Source organism: Theobroma cacao, chromosome 9 (assembly GCF_000208745.1).
Source record: "Theobroma cacao cultivar B97-61/B2 chromosome 9, Criollo_cocoa_genome_V2, whole genome shotgun sequence".
In the NCBI taxonomy this organism is placed as follows: Eukaryota; Viridiplantae; Streptophyta; class Magnoliopsida; order Malvales; family Malvaceae; genus Theobroma; species Theobroma cacao.
Window position 1 is genome coordinate 4,717,474 of NC_030858.1, and position 10,922 is coordinate 4,728,395.

The 10,922-nt window shown below is 37.4% G+C and overlaps 2 protein-coding genes and 1 pseudogene across 2 annotated transcripts; 1 reads left to right on the forward strand and 2 right to left on the reverse strand.

The window, feature by feature from the left end:
* LOC18588417 lies at positions 459 to 2,636 on the forward strand. The gene is made up of 2 exons (XM_007012804.2): positions 459 to 765; positions 863 to 2,636. Exons 1-2 carry the CDS (start codon positions 551 to 553, stop codon positions 2,133 to 2,135), a joined length of 1,488 nt encoding a protein of 495 aa, XP_007012866.2. The 5' UTR covers positions 459 to 550; the 3' UTR covers positions 2,136 to 2,636.
* Positions 3,169 to 4,539, reverse strand: LOC18588418 (1-aminocyclopropane-1-carboxylate oxidase 1). The gene is made up of 3 exons (XM_007012805.2): positions 4,323 to 4,539; positions 4,016 to 4,239; positions 3,169 to 3,927 (listed from the first exon to the last, which is right to left on the reverse strand). The coding sequence occupies exons 1-3, from the start codon at positions 4,422 to 4,424 to the stop codon at positions 3,333 to 3,335; spliced, it is 921 nt and encodes a 306-aa protein (XP_007012867.1). The 5' UTR covers positions 4,425 to 4,539; the 3' UTR covers positions 3,169 to 3,332.
* On the reverse strand, positions 7,361 to 8,560 carry LOC18588419 (annotated as a pseudogene).

Sequence of the window (10,922 nt, forward strand, 5' to 3'; positions counted from 1 at the left end):
ACATTGTTACCAAGGATCAAAATATAATTTAATAGCTTAATCATATTAAAGTAAAATTTTGACTATTAAATGAACAGCTTTTTGTATACAGATCTTAATGAAGTTATTCATGGCGTAGACATGGACAATCTTTTCAATCCTTAACCTTTACTGCTCAAATCTCTTTGTCTTAACATTAAGCAAAGTCGAAAGTCGGAACTCAAAAAACCATAATTGATGACGGAGAGCACATGATGCGGATTTACGCTTCGAGGCTCCTCCCATGCCCTCGCCATGGGCCGGGTGGCCTTTGGGTCCCACTATTTGAAAACGCGTTTCTACATATTGAAGTAAAAAAAATGCAACAAAAAAAAACCCCAGCCGCAACTTTAAGCTAGTAGCTACAAGCTCCCAATCACTGCATGCCATGTTGAGATACATGTCAGAAGACAAGCTCTACCACGTGGCATAGAGTTTACTTCCTCTATCTACACAGTTGAAAAGCATTGCCATTTCCCGCGTTTTTCCATTGAAGCTCCAAAGGAGGAGTTTCCTCTGCTTCAGAAAAAAAATGGAGCCATGGGTCCCGTTGTTCGACATTTTCATGAATAGCCCAACACCAGAAACCGAAGCGTCGCTTTGGCTGCAACAATCTTTCAATGCCACAACATCGTCATCGTCAACAACAACTCCAATCACCACAAGCTCTTTCCTTTCTCTGCTTACCAAACCTTGCAATCCCATTGTCAAAGACTCATCTTTTTCTTCACCTCCCACAACAAAAAGGTAAACCCTGAAATTTCAAACAAAAAAGAGGCTTTCTTTGGTTTTTTTTTCTCATTGTAGTTTTAGTGACTAATGAGTTGTTATCATTTTTTTTAAGGATCATGTTTATAGAGACTCTACCGAGTATGATTCAGTCAAGAATATTGTCATTTCTTGCTTTGGAGAAGAAGAGGTTTGATGGAAAGGAATTATCTAAGCTGGCACGTAATTTATTGAGTGACAGTCAAGAGCTTGAATTTTGGGTGAAGAGGGCCGCACGTAATCTGCTTGATGCAGTGTCTGAATCAAATATTAATGAGTGGATTTCTGGTTTTAGTTTGGACTCTGGTGAAGAGTTTGAGTCCTTGCCGGATTGGCTCAAGGACGTAGATGCAACTAATGATCCGGTTCTCTCTTGGCTTCCTTTATCTGTAGCTGATTTTGGTTCGAGGCTTTGTGATGATAGTTTGGAAAAGGATGAGGGTTTGTTTAGTCAAGTTGAAGAAAATGGAGAAAATGATTTGAAGGAAGTTGGGGAGGCTATTGAGGTGGATCAGGCTCTGAATGTGCCTTTAGAACCTGAAATTGAAAAAATGGCTCTTAGTTTGAGAAGCAGGGTTATGAACTTTGAATCTAGTTTGAAAGCTGTAGCTTTAGCGAATGAAATTCGCCAACTTTGCTTGGATAAAGGAAGGGATTCTTTGCAAGTTTTGAATCTGATTGAGCCTTGGAAAGCGGAGGATGAGACTGCTTCAGTGCTGATTTCTCATCTTTCGTGTGGGGATGAAGAAGAGCTTGCTTGGCCAAGTCGTGTTCTCTGCTCAATTGTGCTTCCCAAGTTTTTGGTTATGGAAGAGCCAGCTTCTCGTCTGCTGGTGACTTCGACAATGGAGTACTGCAAGCTCCATCAGAGGGCTTCTGTGCATGGATTATTGTTTCCACTTGTATTGCGAAGTGAGGGTATCAATAACCCAATCTGTGATGTGATTACTAGGATTGTAAGGGAATGCTTGCACCCAGGTCATGTTTCTGCCTACTGCCAGAAGCTGCTTTGTGGAGGAGAGGAGGAGAGGAGCTTCATCTTGCTTCCATGCCACCAATATCTTGTCTCCAATCAATTGGTATGGACAGAATCATTGTTCAACCTCTTCCAGAACATCTTAAATCACAACGTTCACTTAACTCAGGATTCAGTTGATTGTCTTGTTTACCATGTTAGGCAAATGGCTGAAAGGTTTTCCAAATCTCTAAAATTTGGGAACTTCGTGTTATGTTTGGTCAGTAAATGCGCTTCACTATTGAAGTCGCATAAGAATGTATTAACTGAAGCAGTTGAGTGCACCAATACTCTTGTTACAAAATCTATATTATCAAGATTAGCTAGTCTTTAACTATTGTGTTTAATCTCATAAGCCAAAAGATTAGAACTTGACAGAGAAGTTACAGAACAATAGGCACTTCCACACAGTAATGGAAGTGGCACTTCCTAATAGAGCTAGGCAAAGGGTCAAGGGAGTGGGAATCAAGAACGGAAGATGTGCTTCAAGCCACACTGGAATAGAAACGGAGAGAAACCGCTTGACCAGGTCCTTTTTCTACCATTAAATTTTAATGGATACCTGTAGCTGAGAGTCGGCATATGAGGACATAAAAATGACATTCTCTTCAGATCTCATTCAGAACTTTTTGAATGTTGAGCCACTGGCCATGTTCGAACTCATGAAACTTTTTCCACATTAGCTGTAAGTGCTAGTCTTGGAACGCTTGGTTGTTTTGTACACGCTTATATTTAGACCAATAACTACTTGACAACATCGACAAAACAGTTAATGCAACGCTTACAAATGCGATATGAGGTACTATTATAAGAGGAGGAGCCAAGTTTACTATCTGTCGTCTTAAAATATAAGAGGTTTGTATAATATTGGCAAAATCCTCGTCTGTGACCTCACTAGTTCTATTCATCATGCAGGGCTGCTTCTTAACATAATTCTGCGTAAGGAGATGTAGTCATCATTCAGTCCAATTTTATGCCACGAAATATTTATGCAATGAAAGCATCTTTGTTTCTTTCGGTCTTTTCTTTTTATTTTTCTATTTGTTTCTGTCGGGGTGTCAAACACTTAAAAAGAAAGTCAACTGAGTAAAAGCATTGCAAAGAAAATTTTCATGGCATTTTCAATGTTGAAAAATAAGAGAAGAAATAGCTACTTGCTGTGACTTTCCTTGGTAACTGGTTTATGATAAAGTTGGTTAAAATATTGGTCAAAGAAACTAAACTTTCTAATTTTAGGTACAATTATTATTCCATGAACCTGTATTTCTTTATGACTTGTTAGTGGTTCTGGTATATCATTATTAAAGTCCTCAACTAGCAGAGCAACGGTACAGTCTCAAGAAAATTATTGAAATAAAAAATTGAAAGGAAGCATTCTTTTTCTTTTATTTTATTGGAATTATAAAAGCTGAAACTTCTTTGCTTGCAGGAGAAAAATATAATGCATCTTTTACTGTAGGAAACATAGCAAGAAAACTGAAAAAACAAACCAGGAGTGAGCAATTCAGGGTAACCCAAGTAAGTGGTACTTTTAGACATGGAGATTACGGTGCCCATTAGCCATTGTCTTCATGGACTCAAATCTCGGATCCTTCTCCGAAAACTTTGTGGTTGAATAAAGCTTCAGGTAATCCTGGAAACGGTAGTGATTGGGGTACAATAGTTTGGGAGCTGGAGAAATGAGTGCATCGCCAGCAGGATTGTAGAATGTAGCAATGGAAAGTCTGCTCCCATTCTTTTCTGCCAGTACACGATGCAGAACGCTTTTATACCTACCATTACTCAATACCTCCACTTGGTCACCTGTGTTAACAAAGATGGTGTTGTTCTTGGAGGGTGGAATCTGTACCCATGCTCCATCTTTTAGGAACTCAAGGCCAGGGACCTGCTCATCTTGGAGCAATAGTATGATCCCACCCGCATCGGTGTGTTCTCGGAGTCCTCTCACAAGCTCTGGATTAGGACACTGAGGGTATTTTGCTACTTTTGTCCCCACCGCAGGACCTTTCGATCCTGTGAATGCTTCCTTGATGTAGTTCTTCTCCAAGCCAAGATTCTCACACATGAGCTCAGAAAGCTTTTCCGCGAGCTTAATCAGTTGAGCAATGTATTCATCCATTGTTTTACTGCAAAGCATACATTGTTTTCCGTCACGTTTCATTTTTACACTAAACTGTAAAGCAACTCGGCAGGTTGAGCATTATATTAACTCACCAGTGTTCCTCTGACAGGTTCGGAATTTCATTGATGTTGGATGTGGGGCGATGCCAAATGAAAAAGGTGCTTTCCCAGTCCATATTAGACATACTTTCTTTGTTCTTTAAGCATTTAACTATCTCAGATTCATAAAAGCTTTCCTTCAAGTTTTCCTCATAATATGTATTGACCAACTCTTTCACCCTCTCCATCAACTTCATGTCAATTCCATGGTTATCAACCTGCAGATATTGGCAACCTCAGTATTAGAACAAAGCATAAATCACATTATCAGTTCAAATCGAGAAAATCCTATTCACTTAACCTGAAAGAAACCCCATTTCTCACAAGCTTCGTGCAGTAGTGCCATTGTTTGGCTTCTTTTCTCACCATGGAGTTCATCAAGATCTATCACAGGAATCTCCATCCTCTCTGCTCTTTCTAATCCAGATTGCAGAAGATTGGTAACTTGGAGGACTATTTATAGGCTTCAAGAAGGTGCTTGGGTCCCTCTCAGTATTTTCGTTTTTAATCTTTTTTAATCCATTTTCCCAAACAAAGCAGTAAACTAACAAGAGGGCAGTTTATATTGTAATTTGGAAGCAATAGTAGTTTTAGGTAACTGTAACATCATTCCAAGGAAAATCATTTGGGTTCCTTGAAAAGAGTCAGGACATGATTAAAAAGTCCAAATTCAACTCATTACCACCATGTGATTCACTGTAAACTGTTTCTCCTTCCTTGTGACTGTTATGGTCAATCATGCTCTCTTCTGAAGCACGCATTAGTTTCTTTTACTTCCCTAAGAAAACCTTTTACCTGATTGGGTTACTAGCCCCTAGTCATCCGCAGCAGCATCTGCACTAGCTCTCTTTACCTTTAATATTCAACGCACTGTCTCATCTTTGCTGGAAACCCGCTTTGATCAACCGGTTGTTTCTTGCATTGAACAAAACAAGGGGCGGACTACGATTCCTTTCAAACGGCCAAAGTGAAACGGGGGACATAGATCTTAGGAAGGAATTTAACAATGGGCGCTTCTGAATTATCATTTTCGTTTGTTTTCTTTTCTTTTCGTTTTTTGTCTGTTGGTTATGATGGCATTAGTATGAAATATGGTAAGACTATTTTTGAAATGTCGGTGGGGAAACATGAAATCGATTGGTAACTTCTTGTGGTGCATCATGATTATGTAACTATGACGTGTAACTTCATATAAATATTTGCAAGATGATAAATTTAATGGTAAAATATGATTTTAATTAATGTTGGGTCATCGCATATTATATGATATGTATGACGTTGTAGAGTATCCATGCATGTACTGCATATAATTTGGTTATAAAATAATCAACATTTAAAATTTTTATAAATATTTTTGAAATATATAAATATGAAGAATGACGTTGATACAGAGTAGACCTTTAGCACGTAAGCAAAGTTGGACCAAAAGATATTTGAAGTTTGAAAGTCAATGAATCCGTTCAACATGCCATCTCATTGAATCAAAAAGTGAAATAACATACTCATCTCCTTCAAATTAGTAAAAAAAGTAATATAAAGAAGAAGACAAAAAAATTGAAAAAATGTACTGTTATCTATTTAAAGAAAAAATGTAATGATTATCCACTGATCTAGTGATTGTAGATTAGTAGGTAATTGATTCTTTTTGGTACAATAGACAAATAATAAACGAATATAGACAGTTATTTTAACTTTATTTTCTTTATTTTAACTCATAAATCTTTTTCCACATTGGCCGTAAGTGCTAGTCTTGGAACTCTTGGTTGTTTGGTATACACTTATGTTTAGACCAATAACTACTTGACAACATCGACAAAACAGTTAGTGCAACACTTACAAATGTGATATGAGGTATTATTATATGAGGAGGAGAAAATTTTACTATATGTCATCTTAAAAAAATGAGAGGTTTGTATAACATTGGCAAAATCCTAGTCTGTGACCTCACTAGCTCTATTCATCACTATACAGGGCTGTTGTTTAAGATAATTTTGCACCTAGTCATCATGCAATCCAAGTTTATGCCATGAAACAAGGGTGTCCTGAAAAGGCTGGTATATGGGGTGTTATGAGGGATGAGAATGAGCTAATAAAAATTATCATTTCCAAAACTATCGGGTGGAGGATTCGAGTGTAGCAGAAACTAGAGCCATTAGGGAAGCGTTCTTGTTTTTTGTTGCTTCCAAATGGAGCCATTGTTGAGAGCGACTTGAGAAACGCTGTTAAATGGACAACCAAACCGAACGACGTCTCATGGAGGATGAGGAAGTGGGTTCTTCACATCGAAAGATTGAAAAAGGAGATCAAAGGGTGGGAGATCAAGCATGTTTATAGGGAAAGCAACCAACTGACTGACAACTTAGTTAAAGAAAGTGTCCAAAGACAAGGAAATCTTGTTAGTGCTTTCGGGTAAGCAACTGTCCCTTGTGTGTGTGGCTATGTCCTCAGTGCAGGGATGCTGGGAAGGTTGATGAATGCCGTGTTACAGTGTGTAAGCAGGTATTACTTCGATATGCTTATGGCTGTGAATGATTCTGGATTGTTGTGCGTGTGATGTTTTTATCATTTTGGATATGGGATGTATAGGGAAGGGTTGTGATTAATGTATAGCTGGGTTGATACTAACCCTCTGTTTTTTGTTCTTTTGGCCATGGCCTCTTGTGTTCTGAGGCTTTTGGGATTTTGACTTAGGTGATTAGGGGATTGATGAGTGCAGAAATGTATATAGGGGAAGTGTTACATGATTTTTGAGTAGCTGTTGGTTGTTGTACTTGAGTGGAAGTGCAACAGGACAAAATTTGTTGCTCCTTTCAGAGGTGGAACAATTGTTCCCTCTGTTTCTAATGAACTTATGAAACTTAAAAAAAAAACAAGTTTATGCCACGAAATATTTACGTATTGAAAGCACCTTTGTTTCTTTTTTTTTTCTGTCTTTTCTTTTTCTTTTTCTATTTATTTCTGTCGGGCTGTCAAACGCTTAAAAAGAAAGTCAACTGAGTGCAAGTATTGCAAAGACCATTTTTCATGGAATTTTCAATGTTGAAAAATAAGAGAAGAAATAGCTACTTGTTGTGACTTTCCATGGTAACTGGTTTATGGTTAGAGTTGGTTAAAATATTGGTCAAAGAAACGAAACTTTCTAACATTGGTATAATTATTATATATTCCATGAACTTTCTTGATAATCAGTATTTCTTTATGTCTTAATTATTAAAGTGCTCAACTAGCAGAGCAACGGTACAGTCTTCAAGAAAATTATTGAAATAAGAAAATGAAAGGAAGCATTATCTTTCTTTTATCTTATTCGAATTATAAAAACTCAAAATCTTTGCTTGCAGGACAAAAATATAGTACATCTTTTAATGTAGGAAACGTAGGAACAAAACTGAAAAAACAAATAAGGAGTTGAGTGATTCAGGGTAACCTAATGAAGTGGTACTTTTAGACATGGAGATTATGATGCCCATTAGCCATTGTCTTCATGGACTCAAATCTCGGACCTTTCTCCGTAAACTTCGTGGTTGAATAAAGCTCTAGGTAATCCTGGAAACGGTAGTGATTGGGGTATAATAGTTTGGGAGCTGGAGAAATAAGTGCATCGCCACTCGCCAGTAGGATTTTAGAATGTAGCAATGGAAAGTCTGCTTCCATTCTTTTCTGCCTTGACTCGATGCAGAACGCTTTTATACCTACCATTACTCAGTACCTCCACTTGGTCACCTGTCTTAACAGAGATGGTGTTGTTCCTAGATGGTGGAATCAGTACCCATTCTCCATCTTTCGGGAATTCAAGGCCAGGGACCTGGTCATCTTGGAGCATTAGTATTATCCCACCAACATCAGTGTGTTCTCGGAGTCCTCTTACAAGCTTTGGATTAAGACACTGAGGGCATTTTGCCACTTTTGTCCCCACTGCGGGACCTTTAGATCTTGAGAATGCTTCCTTGATGTGATTTTTCTCCAAGCCAAGATTCTCACACATGAGCTCAGAAAGCTTTTCCGCGAGCTTAAGCAGTTCAGAGATGTATTCATCCATTGTTTTACTGCAAAACATGCATTGTTTTCAATCACCTTTCATTTTTACACTATACTGTAAAGCAACTAGGCAGGTTCAACATTATATTAACTCACCAGAGTTCCTCTGATAGGTTTGGAATTTCATTGATGTTGGATGTGGGGCGATGTCAAATGAAAAAGGTGCTTTCCCAATCCATATTAGACGTACTTTCTTAGTACTTTAAGCTTTTAACTATTTCATATTCATAAAAGCTTTCCTTCAAATTTTCACCATAATATGTGTTGACCAACTCTTTCACCTTCTCCATCAACTTCTTGTCAATTCCGTGGTTATCAACCTGCAGATATTGGCAACTTCAGTATTAGAACAAAGCATAAATCACACTATCAGTTCAAACGAGAAAATCCTATTCACTTAACTTGAAAGAAACCCCATTTCTCGCAAGCTTTGTTCTGAAGTGCCATTGTTTTGCTCCTTTTCTCACCATGGAGTTCATCAAGATCTATTATAGTAATCTCCATCCTCTTTGCTCTTTCTAATCCAGATTGCAAAAGATAGGTAACTTGGAGGACTATTTATAGGCTTCAAGAAGGTGCTTGGGTCCCTCTCACTATTTTCTTTTTTAATCTTTGCTAAGCAATTTTCCCAAACAAAGTAGTAAATTAATAAGAAGGCAGTTTATATTGGAATTTGAGAACAACAGTAGCTTTAGGTAACCATAACGTCATTCCAAGGAAAATCATTTGCGTTCCTTGAAAAGAGTCAGGACCTGTTTATTAAGTCCAAGTTCAACTCAGTACCACCATGTTATTCACTGCAAATTGTTTCTCCTTCCTTGTCACTGATATGGTCAATCATGCTCTCTTGTGAAGTATGCATTATTTTCTTTTACTTCCCTAAGAAAAACTTTTATCTGATTGGATTAGTGGCCCCAAGTCATCCGCTGCATCATCTGCACTTCCTCTTTTTAGCTTTAATATTCAACACACTGTCTCATTTTTGTTGGAAACCTGCTTTGATCAACCGACTATTTCTTACATTGAGCAAAACTAGAGGCGGACTATATATGATTCCTTTCAAATAGCCAAAGTGAAATTGTTGGTGTATTTTCACAATAAAGGGTTGTCTTTTCGTATCAAAAGTTATATTAGTTTAAAGGTTATATCACATAGTGTAATTATTGAATTGTAGTTGTGTTTTTCATGTAAATAGTTATATCTTTTAATAAAGTGACATGTTAGAAAAAATACCTTTAAATCCAAAAATTAAGAAACAACAAGAAAAACTCCACAACTCAAAAGTTTGGATGTGAAAAGTTAAATTTTCATATTTTAGCTCAAAGATTATGTCTTATGGAATGAATAGGTGTCCTTTCATAAGGTGATTATTAAAACTATATCTTTATCCAAGTATTGTATCTTGCAAAATGCAAAGGTATCTTTAAAACAAAGAGGTACCTTGTTAAAAGGGTTTTGTTTTTGAGGAGAAACCCTTATGAGCCTATATAAAGGACTTGTTGCTAAACCATTTTGGCACACTAAAAATTATTAAGACAAGAGTAAAAAAATCAACAGAGATGGAAGTGTTATGTTTTAAAAATAAACATAAACACTTGAGTTCTCATCATCTATCAAAGGAATCTAAATTACTTATAATCTACTTGCTATAGAAAATATGCTTTAAGATCAAACAACTTTGCAAACCTTTGGGTGTATCTAATGGTTTACTTTCATAAAGTGCAAGATGAAGTTAGACGTTGGCTTTATTGTATCTCTAAGGTTATTAGCATAACTCTCATTTGCATACCTAGTGGTAAAGGTGTAGACACATAAATTAAAAATAAAAAAATAAAAAAAAATAAAAAAAATAAAAAAATAAAAAAATAAATAAATAAATTAAATAAATTAAATAAAAAAATAAAAAAATAAAAAAAAAATCGGGATGGCTGGGCGTACGCCCAGCCATCCCGTCGCCGTCCCATCCCCCACCCACTACGCGGGATGGGGGTTCTGGCCACCAACCCCAGGGGTGCCAGAACCCCCCCCTCACCGGGTTGTCCAAAAAATTGGACAACCCGGCTCTTTAAAACCCTGCAAAAAAACAAACACAGAGTTAGCCACAAAAAGGGGAGAGAAAGAACAAAAAGAAAAACAAGGAGAAAAGGGTGAGATCCGGGAGAAAAGGGAGAGGTCGACGGAAGGGGAGATCCGAGCGAAGAGAGAGAGAGATCGACGGAAGGTTCAGATCTGAGCGAAGAAAGAGAGAGATCTGCCGGCAAGTAGGGAGAAGAGAGAGGGAGGTCGGCGAGAAGAGAGGGGAAGACACCGGCGCCGGCGGGGAGAGGAAGAGTTTTAGAGAGAAGGCAGAGGGAGAGGTTGGCTAGAGAGAGAAAAAAAGTGAGAAAATGAATAAAAAAAGCCGAAAAGGGATTTTATACCCAGAGTAAGTACGCCTAAACGGCGCCGTTTCAGTGAAGTGAAGGATTCCAAGGGTCGGCGCCTAAACGACGTCGTTTGAGGGAGTCTCCAGAGCCCAAAACGGTGCGTTTAGGAGAGGGCCAAGCGGACCAAGGAAGCAGGCCAGGCAGACCTCCGCGCAGCCCAGACCACTTGGGCCCTCCTTCCGGCCCAAGCAAGGTGAGGCCCAACCCATTTTTTTTTGTAGATTTGGGCTCATTTAGTTTATTTTATTTATTTGTTTAGTTTTAATAAAGATATGTAAATAATAAAAAATATTAATATTATAAAAATATTGGAAGGCTTGCAAAAATAAAATAAATAATAATAATAGTAATTTATGATGCAAATATACATATTATATTATATTTTTAGATAAAAAAATAAAAAAAATAAAAAATAAAAAATATATAAAATAAAATAAAAA

Coding starts and splice junctions, on each gene's coding strand:
- LOC18588417 (XM_007012804.2), top strand. CDS start 551: ATGGAGCCATGGGTCCCGTTGTTCGACATTTTCATGAATAGCCCAACA. Junction 766..862: donor TCACCTCCCACAACAAAAAG/GTAAACCCTGAA, acceptor ATTTTTTTTAAG/GATCATGTTTATAGAGACTC.
- LOC18588418 (XM_007012805.2), bottom strand. CDS start 4,424: ATGGAGATTCCTGTGATAGATCTTGATGAACTCCATGGTGAGAAAAGA. Junction 4,240..4,322: donor AGAAATGGGGTTTCTTTCAG/GTTAAGTGAATA, acceptor CAATATCTGCAG/GTTGATAACCATGGAATTGA. Junction 3,928..4,015: donor AACCTGTCAGAGGAACACTG/GTGAGTTAATAT, acceptor TATGCTTTGCAG/TAAAACAATGGATGAATACA.